Below are 25,784 nucleotides of genomic sequence, written 5' to 3' on the forward strand. Positions count from 1 at the left end.
CATAGAATCGTAGGATCATAGAATCATAGAATGTTTTGGGTTGGAAGGGACCCTTAGAGGGCATCTAGTCCAACCCTCCAGCACTGAGCAGGGACACCACTAACTAGATCAGGTTGCTCAGAGCCCCATCCAACCTGACCTTGAATGTTTCCAGGGATGAGGCCTCCACTACCTCTCTGGGAAACCTGTTCCAGTGTTTCACCATCCTCATTGTAAAGAATTTCTTTCTTATATCCAGTCTAAACCTATCCTGCTTCAGTTTGAAACCATTACCCCTTGTCCTGTCACAGCTGGCCCTACTAAAAAGATTTTCCCCATCTTTCCTATAGGCCCCCTTTAGGTGCTGAAAGGCCACAATCAGGTCTCCCCGCAGCCTTCTTTTCTCCAGGCTGAACAAGCCCAACTCTCTCAGCCTGTGATGCCAGCGCACATTGTAATGGCTCATGTCCAGCTTTTCATCCATCAGTACCCCCAAGTCCCTCTTGGCAGGGCTGCTCTCGATCCTTTCTTCCCCCAGCCTGTATTGATACTGCAGGTTACCCCGACCCAGGTGCAGGACCTTCTTGCACTTGGCCTTATTGAGCCTCATGAGGTTCACACAGGCCCACCTCTCCAGCTTGTCCAGGTCTCTTTGGATGACATCTCATCCTCAACTGCACCACTCAGCTTGGTGTCACCTGCAAACTTGCTGAGGGTGCACTCAATCTCACTGTCTAGGTCATTGATGAATATATTAAACAGCACCGGTCCCAGTATGGACCCCTGAGGGACACCACTCGTCACTGGTCTCCATCCAGACATCGAGCCGTTGACCACTACCCTCTGGATGCAACCATCCAACCAATTCCTTATCTACCGAACAGTCCACCCATCTTCTCACCTTTATAAATGTAACTTGTGGGCATGTATTTCCTTCCCATCCTCTGCCCTCCCCTCCAACTGCATGCTCCTGTCTTAGCATTCACCCAGTTCTACGCAACACAATTGAACCTTACTGTTAAAAAGCTTCTGCAATACCACAGCTTTGCTTAAGGGCAACCTGATCAGATCCCTCTTCTCCAGCTCCCACAGACTGTAAACATGACTCCACTTCCACTTCCAAATAAAACATGGCTTCTCCACAACCAGCTCTTTCCTATATAAGCATACAGAAGCCCAGGGATCACCAAAGATGCTGCTTAGCAAAGCCCAAGCAGAGCAGAGGGCATCCCTGCTGCTCCCTGTGATCAGAAAGGCATAGCGACCACAGGGCGGCATTTCAGGATGCGATTCATTCCTGGCAATGGCGCACATGCTGAGGACTTGTTTGGAAATCACAAATGCCCTTTTTTCCTCGCCTCAGGTTCACAAACAAAGAGCTCCCAATTAGAGACCAGACACTTTTCTCCATATGTGGACCCCATCTGCGATCAATGACATCTGCATTGGTAGAAGAAAATTTTCCAAAAGAAGTCAGAAAAAGCAAGAGGCTAAGAAGCCATGTCTAATCCTTCTTCAAAGGTGGCACAGGTGGTGTCTCTCTTCTGGTGTCAAAACTGTCACTGTGAATAAGTGACTTGGCTAGGACGCCTAAGTCTGTAATCCCAGCACTCCTCAGCCTGCCCCTCCTCGCCCCATCTAACAGGAGACAAACACAAAACAGGACCAAGCCTCCAGTTTTTGTTCTTTTACAGTGGATCAACACAGTGATGACAGGACAGTGACCTGTAGCACAGTTGGGTGAGAAGAGGGCCACCAGCCCCAAGGTAGCGTGACAGCTTCAACAACATCTGCTGGGAGAGCACGTCCCTGCAGGCTTTTCTCACTGTGTTCCCATTTGCGCTGCCATCTCCATGCTGGGGGGAGCGGCTCCTATGTCATAGTGCATGTGAGGTAAGGAAATGTTTAACACAGCATGTGAACTCACTTAATTTGAAAAACAAAGGCTTTTTAAAAATAAGCCTTAATTAAAAACATAAATACACCACTTATGCTGGAACCAAATGCTTCCCCTTTTCCCTGCCTTTTCAGGATTGCCTGTTCAGCATGCTGGAGCATTAGGGCCATTCACAGCTTGCAGCAAGATGGAGATGGCAGAAAAGATGGCATCAGCTGCCTTTTTAACAATTTCACTGGAGATGTGTGCTCAGCTTCACTTTGCTGCAGCGCTGCTGGCTCTCAAGGAGCAGGGCTGCCTTCTGGCTGGCAGCAGAAGAAAGGCTTGCAGCTACCCCAGAAACCTCCCTGCACCCCTTGCACTGTGAGAGGTGCCAGTGTCCCGGCAGGTCTCTGCACCAGAAGGGGGTGGGTGCCAGCCCCACCGCCCACAGCGCGAACCCTGCGCCTGAAATCTCGCGCCTTCTCCATCCCCACTGAAGGGTTGGCAGGGTGCTCCCAGGGTTTTGCTCCCCCTTGCCCTCCTTCCCCACTCGCCCCTTCTCCCAGCCGGGTACTGTGGGGAGGATGGCTGCACACTTGAAGGCATGGGCTGTGGGCAAGGACAGGGTGCTGGGGGGGACGGGAGATCCCCTACCTCAGCGCAGGGGGGAAGGAGGATCATGTCCCAGCCTTGGGTACAACCAACCTCATGCTGCAGCCTCCACCAAGAAGTACTGCAGGGACAAGGCCCATACCTTCAGCAAGGCAAGACTGGCTTGGGGGTACATGTACATCCCAACTGACATCACCACAGCTGCCTCTCCATCTCATATACAACCCCATCCACATTCCCGCTGACACTCTTCTGAAAAGCCTACCTACAATAATGGCTAGACTATCTCTGGTATCACCCTAATTTTTTTTTTTATATCAACATTGCGAGTGATTCAAGTACTGTCTTCACCACTGTCTCTCCTGGCTGTCTCTGGACTGAGTCTGCCTAGCATTTTTACCTGTGCAGTGTTTGTATATGTATTTCAACACCAGCTATTTATTCATGCACATAAAAATGTGCTGGGCTTATAAAACCAAACGTTGTAGCGGGAAAAAGCACATAAACACCCATACATCTGAAGCAGAAACCCAACTCTGAAGGGCTTGAGATCAAGCACACCAACCGCCTGTCACCAATTATTATTAAATTATTACTCCTGCTCACCCAAAGGAATGGCTGCTGCCAGCATCAAGGCAACGGTAAGCTATCCCCTTAGCTTATGCCCCTCTGTCCACCCCTCTACTTCTATCTCCTCCTTCTTGTAACAGGAGGCAAAAAAAGCGCCTTCCTTTTTATCGTTGGTCTCCCACAGTGACTGTGGTCCAAACATTCGTAATTTCCAGGCAAGATTACGGTCATATACAGAATCTGGAGCTCCATATGAAAATGTGACTCAAATTCCAGGCAATGAACAATGTGGCTGCCTGCCTTTTCCACAGCTTAGGTCACAGACAGCCTACCCAGCCCGTGCTCACATCCTTCCAATTGTGCGTAGTTTAAAACTTCGCCTCCAATTTTCAAAACAATTAAACATGAGATTTTGACTCTAAAGACAAAGACCTTTCACATCATTCTCATGTGCACCCCTTTTCCCAATCCCCAGCAAAAATTCTTAAGCAAAATATATACTGATTTTATAAACTCAGAAGAAACATGCTCATTCCTGAAATGGGAACATCTAGACTTTACCTCATGTTTCAGATTTTTTGAGTCATCTTCTCCTTTTTTATTCCCTGCTCTCAAGAACACAGTGATTGTTGCTGCTTAGAAGGGTGCTTGCCCCACGTGGAACCCCACAAAATTCTTCTCCAGGGCACTGCAACCCCAAAGGTATTTAAATGGCATGGAGTTGAAAGGAGGACAGCAGACTTTTACCCACACATTATTAAGTCAGTGACTCAGCAGTGGGACTAGATCTGTGCGGCTAAGGTAATGACGTCAGATCCAGCTACAGTTAGCAGTTTTGCATCATCTTGTTTCTTGAACTATTTAGACCTCACAGGCTTATGGCATAGCAGACTTTTTGCTACTCTGTGGTCCTATCCAGGCATAAACTGTATCTGCAGTTACGTCTTTATACAGGAACGGGAAGCTGTTTGGATGTAGCCTCAAAATAAGTATATTTTAAACATGAAGTATCTTCAGGATTTTGTCTCAGAACTAAAATAAAGCAAAACAACAAAACAAAAGAACCCCCCACAAACAAAGAGGATGCACCACAAAAGCACAAAAATGCCTACAGCTTCATAATGAAACAAAAATCTATTGCTGATAGCTAGGAGCTTTTGTTTGTATTTTTAAAACTACATTCTCCTTGACATCCTGGCCACTATCTCAGTGCTATCATATATTTGCAAACATAGTAACCTTTTACATTTCATGACAAGGCCAGGTGGTTTGTATTACAGTGCTGCGTTTGTATTGCCCTACACAGAAATACTGTACAAAAGTTCATATAAAGCAGTTACACCCAATTCAGAACACCTTTGGGATTGATTTTGGAAGCCCAGAGGATTCCACCACCTCATTCTCCTTTCTGGACAATGGGACAAAGAAAAGCAGGAACCATCTCCAATCCCTTCCTCCATGGATTCTTTGGATAAACAGTAAAAAAGAAAAACAAACCAACCCAAATCTATATTTGGTTCCCTCTTACCATCAACTCCCCCACTTGCCAAGTCTTGCAAAGTTGTTGGGCTGCCAGATAAGCAGGAAATTAAGTCCCCAAACCAGTCAGAAAAATAAGGGGCAATAAGTGAACAGCGCTGGTAATGGCACCAGTCAGGGGCTTGCAAACTCCTGTTAATGCCACCCAGCGGTGAGTGAGATCACTTGGAAGAAACGCGTTGCTGCTGGCTCCTGGAGGGGTGCAGGACTGGGGTTGCTGACTGGTGCAAAGCTATTTCCAGTGCTCCATAAATCTTGCGCTCTGATCATGCCCTTCGGAGAGCTAATGCTGATGGAGGGATTTTCTGTTCTTCTCAAGTGGCTGAAAAAGCCCCCATACTTCACATGTAGCAACAAAAGATTTATATTATAGTTACTTGAGATTATCCTTCAGTCAGTCTTACAAATTCATCCCAACACATCCACTCGGTTACAACGGGCACAGGAGCCAGAGTCAGTCCCAGGGGACAACTCCCACTGCTGTTACTGGAAGTGTTTTTCCCTCATCCTGTTCCAATTTTCTTAGCCTCACATCTTTGGGAAGCAAGTGCCATATTCCTAGAAGCTACCCTTTTCAAAGCTCCTTCAACTGGGAAAAAAAATCCAACTCCTGTGAATACACGCTTGTGAAAAACTACCTTTACCAATAGTAATAGCAATACCATCTGCGCCAAAGAGCCTGCAAACTGCATTTAGATGCAACACAACTATGAATGAGAAACATGGTGAAGACCCAAAACACACCAAGATCACAGAGGACTTTTTGACAAGTGGCTGCGGCTCTGGTCAATGCATTTCCTTTGTAGGAGATGGGGATAATCTACTGCACTTTGAAATTAGCCCCTTTACTAGTGAAAATGGGAAAGATAGTCTATGACAGTGAGGTATTCTTTGCTAGCATTTGCCAGGTGAAGTATAGGTAGAAGAGTAGGGAAGGAATTAATATTTCTGTGAGGATGAGTGTGAAAAGCTGATAATAGTATTGAGAGTTCACTTTGAAAAGACTTGCATTTCTCCTCTCTTCTTTCTTTTCCATTTAAAGAATGTACTGCCTCAGTAACGGTTGGGTATAAAAACCTCAAATCTGATTTATTCCAGAAACAAATTTGGCATGCAAGCTGACTGCTCTACAGAGCTTTTTCTAAGTTCCTAATTCCTCAATACTGAATTGCTAATTGCGATTCAATTGCAAATAAAAAGATTCCAATGCAATCTTACCTATCTCTAGTGCCACAATAATGCTCTGAATATAACATTACGAAAGGAAAAGGCAGGTGAAATTTCTTTTGCATCTGTGATAAATTTTCACAGCAGCTTTGTAAGTCCTGCAAAGCATACTCTTGTACACAAAATAAAAAACTCCTGACTTGAGTGGAAATTGAATAATAAGCTGCATGTTTATATATGGAATAAATGGAGAAATTATTTTTACTTTTGCAGAAACGAAACTTTATTGTGTTCACTTATCTCCTGAAGAAAGGAATGTCCTGTAAGATGGTCATCAGCTCAAGCTGCTACCCTTTTCATCTACTGAATCAGTGGTTCGTACCAACAATGACACGGGTTAAGGAAAAGGATCGTGAATCTCCCTGTTTGGTTGCAACGCCACCATCTGAAATGTGCCTATCTGTTGCTCCGTGGTCCAGTCAAGAAGGACTGGCAAACCTGTGGAGGTATTTGCAACACACTGCTGATTGTATTCAAAAGCTGGACACTGCTCCTGTGGCCCTGCCCCAAGGGAGGACTAGCCCAGTGGCTGCACTGAAAGGAAAGCTCACCGAGTGCCTTCTCTGCCTGTGAGCATGGACTGACCTTTGCACAGCAGTCCCCTTTTCCCACTCAGTTTTACAGTGTTTGCTCTGCAGAGCTCTGTTCCATAAGGGTGCCTTCCAACAATGCCCAGCTGCAACCAGCAGCTCAGCTGAACCATGCAGCACAAGAATGTGCTCAGCTCAGTGCAGTCTCCATCAGACGGGCAGCATCAAGACAGATATTGCATTGTAATGCATTGGTACTTCCATGCCTGCCAGCTTTTCACAGGCTAGGAAAGCTCAATGAATCAAAGTTATTTTGTCCTAAACACAATTCTCACCACTTTCAGGATGCCAAGCACCTTATATGATTTGTATTAGCATGACTGGATTTCTGTCAGTGAAATAAGATGCCACCACTTTACAGCCTCGGTCTCCATAGGCAGAGCTCACGCACAATGAAGTAGTTGTGTGAGAATGGCTTTATGCCACCCACATGACTGACAATGTTATGATCTTAACTAATTTTACTCACTTTTTCTGTAGAAACAGTTATAGGCTCTCCTCCCTTCAGCCAACTTGCTGAGACAAATGAAACTAACAAAGCAACTTTCCATATGCTGTGCAAGCAAGATATTTTATAAAAAAAGTAATGCCTGCAGTAGGAAAGAGAGAAAAGCTAACTCTATGTTGAAAAGTCTGGGGAAACACACCACAAATCTTTCTGCTTAATCCACACTCTCTATTTTTTACCACCAGGTCTTAGATAATTCAGCAACAAGTAAAACATACTTACAGAAATACTGTCAAGTCTGAAATAGGACGAAAGTGCTGCACGCACCCACTGCCCTTCTCCTATGGCCTTAGCGATCTTTTCCCTGTCGTCTTTTCCTCTGCAGCCCACTCAGCTGTCCTGTGATCTTGTGTACACACATGCTACAGGCCTCTCCCTGACCAAATTAAGACGTTAGAACAGAAATAGTGGAAAATAATCACAGGGTTCTTCTAGTTAACAGATTCATTAGGCTTTATTCAGAGTTCCCAGTGTCATCCTTAGATATTTGTAACTAACTGATTCCAATTTTATTAAATGAAAGTTCACACTGGCATATACTCAAACATGATAAGCTTGCATAGTCATAGCAAAAGAGGTGTCATCAAGATTAGGTGAACTTAAAAAAATACTCACAACCAGAAACTTTCCACGTAGACCAACTCTCCATGTTCTGCCAGATGCTATATATTGAATAAATTAAGTATCTGCATAAAATGGCCACCTCAGAAAGAAGCAAAACAAAACTAACCCTACACCCATCTTCAAACCTATTATCCTACTGCGCTGTCTGATGGCAACTGTAGCTGCTTTAGAACATATCCCAGTTCTCCCCAGTCAGCTGAACTTCCAGCTGGACTTTGTCATCTTCAAACTGCAGCCAGCTCCTATAATGTTTCTCCTGGACACAGATGTGGAGACGTAGCCTGTCTTAAGATGAGCTATCTTATTATGCATCAAGAAGCAGCGCAGCAAGGAAACAGGGAAGACAAAAACTGAGTACACGATCATTCTTCCATGCTATTACCTCCCACTTGTCTGACAAGGTCTGAGCTGTGATGGGCTCAAGGCACTGAGAGGTGATGGAAGAATGGCTTTAAATTTTGAAACTTCCATTGCTCTTAAAACATTGTTTAGAGGTATATTGGATATGCTCAACTCAAATAATTCACATCAGTGAATTTAATCTCTGGAAAACAGACTTGTAGCTTGTGCCTTCTGAGATTGTCCAAGGTTTGAATAGTAAATGGAAAATGAAATCGTGATTTGTTATTGAAGTGGACTGAAAAAAAACAGGAGGGAGTTGCAAGACTGGGGGCAGACAAGTTTGAAATGTGATTAAGCCATTGGTATCACACTTCTGGCTCTTGTGGCTTTGCTATCAGAGATGTGTTATGCATTACAAATCAGAAAAATGTTACCTAGGCTCTGATACTTTTTTAGCTGAAGCATTCAAATCAATGTCTGTCTTAGAAGGGAGATGCTACCACTGACTTCCTACCCTCCTCTAAAGTTACCTATCTGTAGGGACACCTCATCAGAGGGGGGACAGGACCTATGCAGAGTCACTGAGGAGATCCCGGGAAGGACACAGCTTGAGCACTCCTTGAAGAGATATCAAGAGCTAAATTCCAGGCAAAGGCTGACTCACACCTCTCTCCTCTCCTGGCTGCTTCAAAGGAATCAAAACAAGGCAGATAACCTGCTGCAACCCCTCCTCTCCTTTCTGAAGTAAGGTGCGCCCTTACGTTGGCAAGATTGGACGTGCGCACGGTTAACAAGTGGTCAGGATTATCAAACAGTGCTGTTGGCAACCTTCACTGACTGAGGACAGACCTGAATGCCAATGTGGGCAAGTGCAGACACCGCCAGGTGCATGCTGTTTTACAAGAAGTGCACTGAACTTTAAAGTTAAAATAAAGATGCTTCAGAAACTCAAATATAGAAGCTTGAAGAAACATGAAGCAGGACTTCCCATGCTGTACTTCTGTAGGACAAAATGCACCCCAATAACAAGCTCTCTTGCAGCATTTGTGAAACTTGGTTAGTTCTCGATGAGTGAACTGTAAACTAACTCAAAGACAAAACAAGCCCAAGGCACACATATCCCATCTCCAGTCAACCAGGCTCAAGCAACCTTGGGCATCTTTTTCCCAGTGCTTTCCCAGTGCCAGCTTCGATGTGGTGCTTCAATGCTAGCGTGCTACAGGACTGAAGTGTCCATACAGAACATTTGGGTCCTTCACAACAGGCAGAGCCAGGGGGTTGGTTCTCTACTGATTTCATCCCAACAGTAAAATCCACCAGGCAACTGTCCCCTTTACTCCTCCCAACACACTTATCCAATGAGGTGAGATTACCCAAATCCTTTACTTTTCCCACATAAGTACTACAATGTGTGGAAAATTCTTGCCCTGGCAAAAGTACTCAGCAGCTCAGATATGTGCTACTCTCTACATTCTCTCTGATGCTGTAAGAAGGCATTTTAGCTACTTACAATACACACAGGGAAAGCCTTCCAATTCCAGAGTGTGCAGACATCATCTTATGTACAATTTTTAAGACCAAACTTTGTTTAAAATACAAAAAAATCGTACTTCTTTGAGTACCGCTCTCATGTACTACTGGCCATATCACTGCTAATCCCTACTGGAAGATTAATGTGACTTTAAACACTACTTGTCAAAAATAAGACAACAAGTTCTTATTTCTTAACTTCCTGCTGCTGGATGGAACACAGCTGACAACGTAACTTACAAAAATCCCTGAATAAAACCTCTGATGTTGACAGTTTTCTTATTGGCCTGCCTGCAATTTTTCATGCTTGTATTTTTAATTATCCATTTCTGATGTTTAGTTAATGAGAACATTTGAACTCTAGTAACAGAACAGGATCACTGTAGCTGATTAATGTTTTCACAAATTAGCTCTAGACAAGAACAGCTTAGCTACAGGCTTGAACTGTGGTTCCTTGTCCCTGGGTCACAACAAGAAAAATCCCCTGTGCTGGAGAAAGAAAAGTCCTTCCCTCAGGTACGTGAGGGCATGTAAGCTCACGTTCCCTTTAAAGGACCATAGCTGCCTGGCTTCTGCTAAAATGCTAATGGTAATGTTATCTTAGTTGTACTTCCCAACGTCTGCTAAGCCCTTGGTTTCACCTTGTAAAATAAAATGGAGGTTATGCTGCTTTCAGTGAGGCTGTAATTTTGTGGGGTTTTATTTTTTCCAAAGAAAAAATTCTGACGGATACCTTGTGTACTTTTATATGACACTGCAAGGAAGAAAGAAAGCAGGAAAGTGGAGAAAAAAGAAAAAACTGAGAAACCAAAGCTTGTGGCCTGGTGCTTACAATCCACAGGCATGAAGCAGCAAGATCACAGCTAGTGCTTTGATCTATCTCCCTATTAATTCCTCTTCCCATTACAGAATCCCTGACATTTCACTGGTATTCAGATGTGATTAAAATATATTCTAATACCTATAAATAGAAATGTTCATTCAAATACTAATTAAGAGCAAATCTGGCATTTGGAAACCTGTATCAACAAAAAAGTAAAAAGGTGCAGTAAATGGCAAGGCAAAATGCTGTCCATTTCCTCTTGAGAAAAAGCTTGACCTCTGTTCGATGGATCTTTACGTTAAGGTTTGGGTTCCCAACTGTTTACAAACATCCACCCGGCAACTTCAGCATAAGACTAACAAGAGAGATTTTGATTTCTCCTTAAATTTTAATTATTGCCATAAACTTCCAATTATAATAAGGTAAGTCATGCACACTGACTTTCTGCAGCCTTCACAGTAGTTTTTAATTAAACAAGAGTCAAATGTCATGTTAAGTTTCCTGTGCTCCCTCATTGCGCATTAGTCTGATCATATGCTACTTCATGACTAATCCTTGTTTATATATGTCTACACATCCTTTATTTTCATGACTGATTCCATCTTCTTGCCTCCCCTCCTGAATACTATGTACTCGAAACAATGACTCATTGCAAGGGTGCTTTCAGCCACAACTTCTGCTGCCTTAATTGTCACAACTCTCCCAGCTTGAGAAATCCATGGGAGTCTACAAAATAGTCTGTGCTGCGTGTGCCAATAAGGATTTGCTGGTTTGCCCCCCAGAGACATTAAGGTCTTTAAAGCAGGGGTGCTAGCCTCGTATGTGCCTATGATGGGGAAGGCACATTTACAATATCATACAAAACAGTGTTTTCCTTGGGGACTGTTAATATCCCTCCACTTACTAGAAGCAACTGAAGGAACTGATTCCCCCTTAAACTCATGCCCAAAACCAGAACATACTGTAGTGTCTCTGGAAAGCAAGCTGTTCTAAATCCTGCATGAGACTTTGGAGCACCCAGAGAGGAACAACATGGGCTGACCATGGGGAAGAACAATTTTAGACCATAACAATTGTGATTGGATTCAGAGACAATACACACAACTGAAATGAGCCCAGCTCTAATAAAGAGTCACTGTGACATAGTAAGAAATTTAACACTTGACCAAATGTGCTGCCCGAGGTATGTGTACGATAGTGATGACATCCAGGCTGCACTGTCTCCTACTACCACAGTATGCAAACACACCTCGGCTCTCACAAACCACACAGAAATACTGAGTAATCAAGGCATTTGAAGATGCAACAATACTGGAGTGAAGAATATCCAATTTCAGATTTAGACATGGGAAAAAGAACTTGAGTAAGCCCAGAACCTTGCAGAACACTATCACTCCTTGTCCACAATACAATGGCATGTGTTAGGGAGATATTTTTTTTTAAAGTGAATTACCTCAGCATCTTGCTCCCGGAGCCGGTATGTTTTCTCTAAGCACTGCAGTGTTCTAGGACACAATGTCTTCTCCTCCAGGAGAAACTCCAGAAGTAAGACCAGCTGGTCAGGGAGAAGCTAAGACGAAAAGAAATGCCATGTGTGAATAAAGATCTCTACTGACTGAGAAATTAAATGGAAACAAACCAAAGAGGACAAGATTGTGATAACCCGTGTATTTCCAGCACATGCTTGAAATATGATGAGAACTTCTAGCTGGTTTCTGAAAAACCTCAGGGTTTATGGATCTGTGTTCTGAAAGACTTTGTGCTAGGGCCCAATTAAGACTCATTTTCTACAGTTTTCATTACTATAGTCAGAGCAGCTCTAAACCATGCTTATCTTTTTGAAACATAACCATAGCTTATTAAGTAAGATTTTTATGGAATACATATGCTAAGTAATTTCATTTTGCTTGGGCTTGGAAGGAATAAAAAAAGATAATTTACAGTGCATAATTTCAGGAATCAAGCAGACATATGAATGCATAATTGTTAAGAGTGGCGTTTTTACCTGTTATATGAGCAATTGCACAATATTCTTAAGCGAATAAAGAAACATGACAAAATAAGTGACCCAGAAAACTTGTTGTAATGACACATTTTGAGGCATATTCTAGTGCAATAAGTCACAAGCCATCCATTATTACACAGTGAAGATGCATGAATGCTATGTTTGTGGCACTATCTATGCATGTATAGATATCTAGTAGTTAGTCGCCTGACCCCAGAACCTATCATTTTCAAGTCGAACCTAATGTAACCTCAAAAGAAAAAGCACAAGAAGTCCGATGTATCAAGTGCTTAAGTGCTCTGTTTAATAGGCTTGTTGGATGAACAAATAAATAATTCAAACAAAGCTCAGAAAGAAATTACACCAGCTGCCAGGAAACATCTACTAGAGACTGAGGGTTCAGGGTGATCAGTCAGAAGTTTGTTACATGCCCCAAAGCCTACCCCACTATTCATAGTTGCAGGGCACCAAAAGACAAAGGGGGAAGGGAGGAAGAATGTGAATTTAAGCTTTTGCACACAGAAAGAAACTGGCATTGCTCACTTCTGATGTTCTCCAGACAGATTAATGCAAAAAGATATATTGTTACTTTAACACTACTTCCAGCTTTTATCACATTTGGTGATCCTCTGCTCCTGCCTTTGCTGCCCAGGTCCCCCTCTGCTGCATCAATGCCCTAAGCAGATACAAAATGAGGTGGGCTATAGGAAATGCTTCTTCCAACAACACACCCCACAGCCAGTGCTCTGTATGTGGACTGAACAAGTCTGGAGCACCGATCTCTTGACAGCATGTCCATGAAGATACCAGGGATCTTCTGATAAGTCTTAATCTGTAAAATATCGCTGTTAGCCACTAATTAAGCAACACGACATTTTCTTCCCTTTTAGTCTGACATAATTTAGTATTAGTAACTAAATCAGAATAAAAGAGGAGAAGAGATCTTCGGGATTTTAATACTTTGGTTTCTTTACATTTTGACTTCCTTCCAGTTTTTTATCATTAAAGTTGTATTCTTGGAGACTGAAAAAAACTCACATCTTACCGGCCCTTACTGGAACATTTTTTCAGTGATACCAAAGCCTGCCAGCAAAATGAAGTTGTTAAAAATAGTCAGACATTTAAAAATATTGAATATTTCAATTTCAGGGCAACTGCTAAAATGCCAACTTGAATGTTTATTGTGCAGTCCAACAGCAGCTGCGTGGGGGATGGCGACACACTCCAAAAAAATAAAACAGGGGAGCCTTCTGGGAAGCAGCCCTGCTTGGAAACTGAATTCATTCTGAACACCAGCAAAATCTGAAGTGTTGCAGAACACCACGCACAGAAAGGTAACTTCTGATTTAGCAGGCTTTCTCTGCTAACTACAAGGACAGCACAGCAATGCTTAATTTGTAGAAACTGTAGAACAGCTGCTTGAATACCTAGGTACAGAACAGCTCCAAGTACTATTTCCCATCTCCAGTATAACTGCTATACAGATTCACCCACAGAAAGCTATTGTTTAAGATAACATTACAGGATCTCAGCAAAGCCAACAAAAGCAGCAGAGCAACAGCCACGTCCTTAATTTACCTCTGCCTGGCACTGCATTATGGGTGAAGAGTTTTCAGAACTACAGGCTAAACTCTTATTAGTTTAGATTTGAGACTGCAGAGAAGAAAAACCTGAGACCAGGGCTTCTATTATTTCCCCACGTTCCAGCTGTCCAAAACGAGACTTTACACACCAGTTTCCAGCTCACTGTTTAATTAAAGCGCAAGGTAGGAAGGAGCCTAGTGAACGGAGAGGGTGGGGACACCAGCCGAAGAAATGCTGACAGACCTGTTACCAAAGTAGCACTAGTGGGCGCAGCTATTACATGTTGTTCTCCCACAACATCCAACACAAAATAGAAGGAAGAACATTCTCTTTCATTTCTTACCCTTTCCTTCTAATAAAAGAGACTGCCCAAGAGAAAAGCCTATCCTAAGCAAAGAGGCAGAAAGCTTGGCCAAAGTTTCACAACAGAGGCTGCTACAAAACTCCTTCAGGGGTTTAGAAATCTGCTTTTCCCCAAACACAGCAATAGGAGTACCACTATCTCCAAAGCAGCTTTTTAACTGTTACAAATGAACTTCATAAAATTGCACTCGAATTTTCAGTCAGAAGACCCCCACTCCATTATTTTTCATCTTCCCCACCACCATCCTCATTTGTCCCGCCCACCTGTTACTTCTCATCTTTCACACCATGAGAATTGTCTGGGGTACGTGCTGTCAATGTTCCACTTACTTGCCTTCTGCTTAATACAAAGGGGCCCTCGCTACCAAAACGTAAACGCTGGAGAAAACAAAAAGTAGATTTCTTATCAAGTATTGTAAAGCCATTTTCCTTTACAACAAGTCATATTCTCATATTCTGTGAATGTATATTGAATATCTAACATACATAAAAAAACCCCACATGATGCAGCTACAGCAAAATACAGCAGGATAAACTTCACTGTGTCAATGTGTATCTCCACAGGGAAAACACTCAGAAAAGAACCATAAAACCGCAAACACAAAATTTCAGTCTTCTTGTTAGCAAAAAAAATATATATGTATATATACACATACATAGATAGATATATAAAAATCACTGTCTGAACTGTATTGGAGCATGCTCAATCAGAATGCTCAAATAAATGCAACTATTAAAATAGATCCTTTCAATCAGGAAATGTGGTGAGTATCAAGAAATAGTTTTCATTATGGCACTGATTGCTGCAACAGCATCTATTTATACTGTAAAGTAGATAGCTCCTGTCCCAACCTATGCCTGCTGCATGGAAATCATACTACTTTTCCCAGGGTTCCTCCTCCCCCAGTCATGAGTACTGACACTACAAAGGGGGAATAAATTAATATGTTGTGATCAAGCACACCAGAGGTTTTCTGTCATGTCCCATATAATGAAACATCATCCCCACTATAAAGCTGTACCCCAGCACTGTATACGTCACCTTGCCCTTAAGACTGCACAACCGCCCCTGCAACTCTTCAGCCTTTTCAAAAAGTTCACTTTGCCCTCCCACTAAAAAGCCATTCATCCCCTGCTTCCCCTGTATTACCTGATGTGGTGTTTTTAAAGTCTGGATAATTAGGCTGTTACCTCTAAAATCAAGACTGCAAATGCTAGGGAGTGTCAAAACTAGGTCTGCATATGAAGAAGGCAGGGTGAAAGAATTGAAGAAAATGTAACCAAATTGAAAATACAACTTGGGCTATTCCTGAAGCAGCTTACTGGGGCTGAGATTCAATGTATACTAAATATCTGGGAACTAAGAAAAGCATATTTATATTTTATTCACACAAGACACTTAAGCCATTATGCTGTGCTATAAGAATATCTCACAACATTGAAAGGGTTTCTACAAATAATCTTGGAACAAAACTCTGAGTTTTCTGAATCCTACCCCTAACCTGTAAAAAGCACAAAGAAAACAAATCTTGCCCCTTCAAAGATCTGGTATGGCAGCTACAGAGGTCATAGACCCCACATCCCAGAAGACCACCCACACGAAGGAGAGTATTTATCAATTCCTACATTAACAAATGTAATAAATGCCAGATTCACCCTTTATACTGGGAAAAAAAAAAAAAAAACGCCACTGAAACATTCGACTACTGACCTTTCACAGCCATGAAATGCGACACAGATATATCTACTTGAGCATCCACAGCACCAGCGCTTGCACTGCACCCCTAAGCCAGGACACAAATCACTAAAGTAGTACAGCTGGTATGCTGAATATCCCATTTGCTCCTGCCTGCACTTGAATGAAGTCATTGAAAGCCTCCTCGGAGGGGAAATGTGCCTCAGACTAATGCAGCAACCAATTGACAGTGGCGTGATTTCTATTATTATTCCATTATCACACTGGGATCTGTGCCTAAACGAGCATACTTCCTCCCTGATGCCATTTCCTTTTATCCTGGCTCTAGTCTAAAAGCAGATCAATGGTAGTAATATATATGATGTCACATCAATTTACAGTTACCGCCTCCCTCTCGAGCGTGTACAGATAGATCAATTCTTCCCAAAAATGGTTAAGAAATGCATGGGGAGACTCTTCTCCCAGAAAAACGTTCTCTGCTATATTTGTCTGTGTAACCACAGCAAGGAACTGTTTACACTGAGCAAAAACAGGGGGGGAAGGAAAAAAGAAGTCACTACTGTGCGCTGGAAAATGCTGGCTGAAATACAACACAAACAAGGCCCAAAACAGAATTAAATCAATTTGACCTTTGAAAATCAGACAGAAAAGTTAACGTTTCTAAGGCACGATATATTTCTTCAGGAGAAGGTAGTCTCGTCCCTCTCCCCTGTCCTCCACTCCAAACCATGAAATGTCTTTTCATTTACATTTTTACAAGATTTTCCAAAGTCAAACCGAATTCCTTCCCACCCCTCTCTTAGGAAAGAAAGGGAAAAACTCCACCTCAGAGTTCAATAGTGAATGGTTCCCTTCAGACAGAATTTCCTCATTAATTGCAGATAAGAAAGCACTGCTACTAGTCCAGGAGACGGGATTTATAGCGCTAGGCTATCTCTGCGCCTATATTCTGAACTGATCAAACAAATCCCCGAATGAATCTCACGTTCTAAACTCTCCACACAGACAATTTGCCTTGAGGGCTGTTTTCTGCAGGCTTCAATTAAACAAAAAAACCTTTGTAGAACAAATCCCCCCCATCCTCAAACTGCACAGAAAATTGTTAGCTTGAAAATTCAAGAACACACTATTTACTCAACAACATTTTTAGATAGATTTTTTCACTGTTTACCTCAAACAATATTCTTCAGATGCCGTTTTCATCTGCACAGTGACTTCTTTTAAATAAAAACAAGGCGGTTTTTTTTCTTTTTTTCCCCTTCAGAGGCTAAAATATACTCATATCAAGTAACATATGAATTCAATAAAAATGTCCACGCTAACAGCTGTTAACTAGCATAGCGCGATACACTACTTAAGAGAGTCTAACTCTGAAAGAACTAGTCTGCAGTTTGATTAATATGCAGGAAAAAAAAAGTAATCTGCAGCTGACAAAAATATGCTTTGAACTGCTTCGCAAAATAAAACCCATCTATGCCAGAGGCTGACAAAATTTCAGAAGTGTGTAGTGAAGCAGACTGTTCTGTTTAACTCTATATGGATATTTAAAAGCAAAATAAATGCCTCTCTCGGTAACGCATTCTCCTCTACCTATGAGCTACAGTACTATGAAATGTCTTCCCATTGTGTCCGATTTTCTCAGTCTCTGCTCAGACGTGTTCTCTCTGTGCTTGGCACTCATTTTTTACTATCTATTTTAAAAAGAAAACCCCAGGAATTGTACTGGGGTTTTACCATGGAGAAGAAATGCCTAAGAACTTTACTTCAAAAAGTCTTACTGCAAGAAGTAGTGGTCACAACAAGTTCCTCAGCATTTCATTTGCGTTACACTTCAAAATACTGTTTCTGGGACATTTACGCCAGGTACCACTTGCTTCATATTAGTAGGAGATAAAAATGTCAGCAAGAGCAATTTATTTAATAAACAACTGCACTTGCATTTAGTTCCCAGTTACTTTCCTCTTTATAACATCAAAATTAAGGATTTCTTATTTTTGGAAGCGGATCATCTATGTCAGAGATCGTTTTAAGGCCACTACCTCCTCAAATATAAAGGTTTGATTTATTCTGGCCACACATTCGAAAACATTGCTCGATGAAGGACACAAATCCCAAAGAACTGCAGAAACTTAAGTATGCACACAGTCAAACAGCCTGATCTCCATTGATTTTTAATGCTCCTTTTCAAATGCAAGGACAAAAATAGCAGTAAGCAGAGTGCAACTGTTGATGTGCAAGCAATAAATGTTATGACACAGCTACAATTTAAGGTGGGCTTCTGGAGGGTTCACAAAGGTTTTGTGCATGTGTTTGATTGTATTTATAACAACCTGATATGTACAACACTAATGTGTCCCCGAAGCAACAAATTTGGGAAACTTTTTCTGAGCAACGTATTCAGCATTTTTGAAAGTGGAGTTGCTGATGGGCATGCACTTTACAAAACAGGGCTGCTGCTTTGAGATGCTGTCCTCAAAACCTGTCCTAAATAAACACTGATTTGTCAAGTAATGTTTGCAATGCCATACTTCCCTAAATGTTATAGACACCCAACTGGGGAAGGCGTTTGGGACTACATATGTGATTAAATTTTGTCATATTCTTACAGTTTTTTTGTCCTCTTGCATTTAAATACAATGTTGACACTGTACAAATCATTGTAAAAATCACATCATGTTACTCGCACCAAACTGTTCGGTACTTATGCATCAAACTTCGCATTTGGTTTTCTTAACACTGAAAAAATATTTGTAGGGTAGGATGAAGCAAAAGTAGACATGGAAACTGTGGGTATATATGTTACAACACTAACATAAGAGTGTAAGGATTTAATTTTATCAATATTTTAATCGACTTTCAATGTGGAAATCCACAGCATAAATGAAAGTTTAAAGCTACTTCATGTTCTCTGTCTGTGGTTACACGCTACCAGTAATGTTTTTAAAATGGCCAGCCATTGCTACCAGTACAAAATATTTTCCCATAATTTACTTAATGGAGAGAAGATCCACTTACGCAGAAATTCAGCATCTGCAATCTAATATAAATGCACTGAAATGTCAAAGATGATTAAACCTTTATGATCTAACATACCTCTGAGCCAGCAAAATGAAAACCAGGTGGCTTCCACGGCAGGTTCAGTCAAGTTACACAGTGCTTTCCCTCAACCCTAGTTTTCTCAAAGAAATGTTTCACCATAACTTTACCCGTGAGCATAGTAATTCCCTTTTAAGCACAGTAGGCTACACATTGTTTATTCAATGCAGATTATCATCTCTGACACTTAATAGGTGTGCTTCCAGCATGTGCTGCTCCTCACTTCAGATGAAGTGGCCATGGCAAGAGAAAAGCAGACACGAGAAACCAGATTCCACATCTGAAATCATACTCCACAGGATCATTACTTAGACACACTGGGAACAGACATCATTGCTCTGACACAAACTAAAGTTGAAGCTGGCAAGAGCAAGATCTTCAGTTACCCTTCACTCAATCTCGGAAGTCCCCAGCACTTGAGCAGTGATCAGCCCTGCAGTCAGTGCTCTCCAACCACATGAAAGCAGCTGGCACTAAGACCACCTTCTCATCTAACAGCAGACCCAACAGAAGCACTTCAGACTCAGCAAACTGTTCAGCTAACTACAAAAAAACAAAGCCAAGGAGAACTCTGGTTTTATTTTCCAGACTCTTAGACTATTATAAGTTAAAGGATTCATACAGAGTATCAACAAGTCTTAGTTAACAATTGGTGGACAGATTTCATACCCACGTGGTAGCGGATGCTGAAGTGGGAGTATTTGCCTCCTTATTTCTCCACCCAAAACACTCTAGGTCTCAGATGCTCCAAGCTATGCTCTGACACTGAGATCAATGGCAATATAAACCATCTCACCTTGAATGACCATCATCTAGATCCTCTGAAAACAGACCAGTGAGTGTCATCTGAGACATTAAAAGAAATTTGCAGGCTACAGGAGACACTGAAAGCCACTTGTTTCAGTGGTCAGTCTACTAACTCTGAAATGAAGAGTTGAAGAACCACTGTATGCTAGCCACAAACATCACTGAGAGCATTCTCAGACAGATTTCCTTTATTTTTCTGACTGTATATACTAGAAGAAGAAAGAGGGACAAAGACCAGAGAGCCAAAGAAAATTAACTGATTTTTCTAAGCTTTGCTTTGTTGCAAATTACTGGCCAAATAACCTCATCACCCAGCACTGAAAGTGACAAATCTAGGAACTACCCTGGGCAGTTAAGCTACCTCTTCAGTCCAAAATCCGTGCAACAGAACTGAGCAAGGACTAGCTTGAAGAAGTATCTTCTTTTTCCTTGAGAAATTAGCATATACATGGAAATTTCTGGAACAGAAATTTGCTCTACCTATGCCTACCAATGCAGGACCCAGTCGATGCTCAGAGTTCAACTGGGATTAAGATCTTCAGGGATCATGGAAATTCACTGAGAGTTTCTCAACTCTCTTTGGGCATGGTCAGGTCTTGGGGACACCATGACTTGTTCACCAGAACAAGATGCTTTCTGGTAAGTCAATCACAAAGGTATTATATCTGCCCCAAACAGCCAACATCATTCAGAGAAAGAACCTGAAGAAGAAGAGAGATGAGAACTTTCTTTCCTTCTTCTCTAACCTTTCATCAGCCTGGCTGCTGCTGAAGAAAGTCATATCAATTCCACTTAGCTCATGGCTGCAGGATATGACACTGCTTCACCAGGGAGGGCTGGCCAATGTTCATCATAAAGGATGAACAATGTCACAAACCTTCCTGATGGAAAGGACTAAAGCACAGATGGGAAACTGTACTTCCATCACTTGACGCTCCTGGAATCCACAAGAATCAACTCTTTTCTACCCTTTTGATTTCAGAACAACGGGTGATGAGTGATTTAATGTACAATTATGTCAGTTGTCTTTTAACATTTGTAGATCAACTGCACTTCCAGACCTCAGCTAGCACATTTTTTTTTTCTGACCTGAAATCTGGCTCCAATGCACTGTGTGTCCAACGCAGCCTGTGCATACTCACAACTGTTTTTCCAACACACCACATCCATTTGATCCTTCACTAGGGGGTTCTGGGTTTTTTGTGGGTTTTTTTTTTTTTTTTTAATTTGTTAAGAATGCAGTCAGCTAGATTGAGTGGACTCAAGTTTCAGAGAAACACATGTACCTCCAAGCAAGACTAAATCACAGATGACCTTACTATAGATGTACTGTAACAGATGAGATCTAAACCTAAGACTATGTAGGTGATGCTGGGAACTTAGTAGAGCAGTACGTAGAGTTTGCAGTCATGAAACAGTCTCCATTGACCGAAGATGCAGAGATGCCAACCCACTACCATCGGCTTCTCGGATTCTTTTTTTTTTTTAAACTAAGATCTCACAAGGGCCATGACTAAAAATCTCCAGTTGTCTGGAAGAACTTTTTCATCATGGCTAAAGTGATCCAGTTCCACAGCCGCTGTTACATCTCAGCCCAATTACCTCAGTGTCTCAAAATGAAGCCTTTGGCACTTTGGAAGATAACTGTTACTGAACACTGTGCTGCAACTCTAGCAACACAGGTTTCCACACGCCTGTCATATTGGTCTTCTAGTTTCTACACCAGTTCCCACCAGAAGCCCCTCCAACACAGCCGCTGTGGCCTGCACCAGTGATACTGAGAAGGTCACCTCCAACTGCTGACCGAGGATCACAGGCAGCAGCTGGGCTCTACCTCCATTCCACAATTCTCCACTCAAAGCATGCAGACTTCCTGAAAGGGATCCTGGACTTTTTAATGGGTTGATCTAAAACTTGGCACTGCAGACTAAGGGCTGGTCACAAGCACCACCACCTTCCATTCCAGATGCATGGCAAGTTTCTCAGTTTTGCCTGCTCTAGTGCAAATACATAGGGGCATGTACTTTGGGGGGGAGGGGCAGGAAGGAAAAAAAAAGCAGCAACACTTTCTCCCTCCCAAGAAACCGTTTCTGAAACAAAACACTCCACTGCACACAGCTCTCTCCAGGGGGACAGGATGAGACAATAAACAATGCATGACAGATGTTAGTTCATTGCTTAATGCACTTGTGGAAGCTACTCAGATTCTACGGTGATGAGTGTGGTATGGAACAGAACAACCATATCCCATTACTTTTTATTCTTGATTTAAAAAACATGGATAAGATTTTATTTAAAACTGTTGTGAAAGACAATTACCATTAGGGAAAAAAAAAATCAAGCCTTTAAAAGATCTGAGGACAAGTGGATGAGTGTTGCATGACACCCTTATTATGCCCAGTGCTATTTAAAGAGAGCTACAGTTATTAGCAAGGACCTAGCTGCCAGACCGTCTCTTTCAAACTCCTATGCAGGAGCATTAAAACTAACCATAAAAATAAATCCAAGCTGAAACTTGCTGGACATGAACTTTTCCAAACTGCAACTTGACTTACAGGTTTTTAGCTTGAAGGGGTGCAAGAAACTGAGTGGCTTGAGACAGGATTTGTATGTGTAGGAGCCGGACTTCTTAAACAAACAAACAAACAAACAGCAAACCAAACCCTAGAAGTCAGTTGAAATACTAATGTTTTCAGAAGTAATTACCAGATAAAACATGGTAAGCAAAAAAGTGGTACATTCTGTTCATGTTTCTCAGATGAGACTTTCTGTAACGCCAAGGAAGATAGGTGAATTTTTAAAAGGGAGCAGGAGTTATTTTATCACATGTACTGACCAGTACTTCCACATATAGACAACATTAATAATTACTTTTAGATCCAGATAATGATTTCTTGACTCGTAACCACAGACTCGTGTGGGAACAACTCTATTCAATTTAATAGAATTATATCAAAGCAAGAGCTTTTGAAGAGCTCTCTCCAAAAAACCCAAAATTTGATGCTTTCTTGTGATTATAGAAATGTATGCTGGTTTTATGACAATGCCAATGACAGAAACAGATAAAAATATTTCAGACATATTAAGCAACTACTGGGGTGATGAAGGGGTATGAACAAAATACATAACATTTAAGGCACCAACTCTCTTATAAATTCACTCTCACAGCTGGGGTAAAATTAGAGGCTTAAATTATATTAAGTTCCTTATAAAATAGGGATAAATGTAATTTATTATGCTCATTTGTAATATTCGTATAGGCACATAAGCATACAAAGATATGCTCACACAGTAACTCACTGAGAAGTTTTTACCTCTTTCCAAACCACTTTTTTAAAAGCAAGTCCCATAATATTTAAAAATGTTGTTGCTGGGTTTTGGGTTTTTTATATATCTGTAAGGTAGATTCAATTAGTTGCTTAGAAGACCTTAATTTCCTACCCACCCAATGGAAGAGGGTTCTAGGTTCTTTGTTTTCCAACAGAGATTTTCTACATTGTTTTCCATCAGTCATTCACTACAACCTTCATTTTTAAAGATACTTGAAAATTTCCAATGCTTTACAAACGACTGAGGAAGCAAAGGGTAAAGCAGTGGTTGCAGAAAAATAAAAATAAATCCTAACCCAAAAGCTCCGCTCTCAAGTTGTTGTTTATTTTTATTCTGTAAACGTGCAGAGAAGTGATTCAATTTACTGCCATTCATTTCCAGACTATTTTCCCTTTAGCAAAAGTACCTAACATCTGTAAGGCAGAGACCGCACCATACCCCACTCCTGACCTGTGCACTTTTGGGTTCCACTCCGGACATTTCATATCCTCCTTAACTTGAACCTTTTTACATGGACCTGGAGGAACCACTATGGGCTGCAGTAGGACTTCTGGTAAGCAGGCATCAAGCAAATCACTGCCTGTCCTCTACAAAACAGCATTTACTTATTTATTTATTTCTAAGGCTGCAGGCTACTTAACTTCTCCTGCTTCAGGAACGGAGGGAGAGGAAAAAATATTGATCTCTAGGCAAGATATGTAGAAAATCTGCTGTCCTATGGCCTCATTCCACACTCCTCATGGAAGGAGAGCTCCCACTAACTTCAAGAGGGTATTTATTTACTCCCATAAGGAGAACAAGACCAGCACTTAATCACTGAAGTTAAATGTGAAAACAATCAGGCAGATAATGCCAGGGAGGAGTGGGCTGACTGTGCAGCAGTAAAGTATTATTTATATATAAATGGCTGGATAACCACTAATTTAAGTACAGTACTGCAACAGTAATTCATAATCTTATCTACTAATGGAACCAGTTGACTTAAAGTCAGCTTTAACAAGAACCTAGCACTGTGCGCCGTGACAGAACAAAGTTCTTTACATGAAAAGTTTAGACAGTGCAATCCCACAACTAACTGAAAAAAAATCTTGGTAACATGACCATTTAAACCTAATTTAAGTTTGAACACTGCATTGCAACCTGCTCTGCAGTACAAGCAAAATATCTGCTTAGTATGGATCCTGCTCTTAAGAAGCAAAGGCAAGTGCCCACTCCATCAGCTCTTTCTGTCTAGTGAAATCAATGTTTAGAAGTTTCACTTCAGGTGTGTGTATGCTCCTGTGGCTAAAATGGACCTGAAATTTCCATTATAAACTGGTTGTTTATAACCTCACTATAAAAATTCCCCCCAGCAAAAAACTTGGCATAAAAGTTCTCAGTCTGTAAGAGATTTGATTACTTGCACTGTTATTATTCCAGATAAAACGTTCAAGGCAGTTTACTGATTTAAGACAAGTGTCTATCACCAAACTCCTACTTTTTTAGAAATGAAAACTTAACAATCGGTTACTCTAGGATATGTCTAATGACATCTGTAGTTCTTTGAAATTAGTGCACCTATGGTAACAAACGGTGAATAGCTATGGCTACTTTAAGGAGTAAATATTTTCCATGGGCCATCTTAAATAACATAAAAGAAATCAATAGCACTTTTTTCCTTTTCTTTCAAAGTAGAGATTTAGTTTGCTGTGTGGTTTTTCCCCCCACGTTTAAAAGCAATCCGCTGAATACATCTCTCAAAATCCCGGCCACATCATCACCTACCCCATCAAAACCCCAAGACAACCGCAGTTTATGGGCACAACCCTGCAAACACTTAGGTGTAATTAACATTGTGTGCACAAGTACCTCCACTGGAAAGAACAGCAGCCTACAACATGCTTACAAGTTTACAGCATCAGGCCCTCACAAGTGTCCCTTTTAAAAGGACATTACAGGGTTTAATACATGAATAGCAAAGTCACACTGTAGAATTTTGCAGCGACAATACGGTTATTGTTTTTTCAAATTAGCTCAAAACATGAGGATTCTGTATTCTGTTATACAGGCTCATAGAGCAATTTCTATTATGTGCTGTATATTATCTGCAGAATAGAATGAATGCATTAATTTGTACACAACCTTAGCCAGCCTGGTCTGAAAATACACCGAAATGAACAACATGTTCTTCGAAATCTAAACTCCTCTTACTACCCCCTTATTCTTAAACACAGACATCTCATCTACAACAGCATGTCAGCTTTTAAAGCAGTTTCTGTGCACCACTGGCTTCAGCCAGGGAAGCTGCTGCAGCGCTTTCAGATGTATACATACTCACAAGTCCTAGGAAGCTGGGAACTGAAAGCACACAAGCACTTCTGGAAATGCAGGACCTCACAACCACAGCGCGTACGTTTTAGTGGCCCACACAAAGCAGGCACTACATACCGAGATCTCCTGTTTCTCTTCTACTTTTCTGGCAATCTTATAGTTATTTTCAACCATAGATGGTTAAGAGGGCAAACTCCTGCCTGCGATCAGCTTAGCTATGAATCAGTGTATCTATCTTCATTTTGCCAATTATCTTTGTCTAAATTCCAGAGAAGCCAGAAGATCCACTTTAAAGACAGAAAACCATGTTAAACAGCTTTAGATTTCACCACTGAAAAAAATTTTAACATTCAAAAACCATTCAAACCGA

The 25,784-nt window shown here is 41.5% G+C and overlaps 1 protein-coding gene across 1 annotated transcript in view; it reads right to left on the reverse strand.

Annotated features, from left to right (window-relative positions):
- The window catches only part of AOPEP (aminopeptidase O (putative)), a 202,357-nt gene that overhangs the window by 13,624 nt on the left and 162,949 nt on the right, over nt 1-25,784 (reverse strand). Inside the window, 1 exon segment of the mRNA XM_035893902.1 lies at nt 11,677-11,793. Within this exon segment, the coding sequence (XP_035749795.1) occupies nt 11,677-11,793 (117 nt within the window).

This window comes from Egretta garzetta, unplaced genomic scaffold, assembly GCF_000687185.1.
Source record: "Egretta garzetta isolate BGI_Z169 unplaced genomic scaffold, ASM68718v1 scaffold310, whole genome shotgun sequence".
Taxonomy (NCBI): Eukaryota; Metazoa; Chordata; class Aves; order Pelecaniformes; family Ardeidae; genus Egretta; species Egretta garzetta.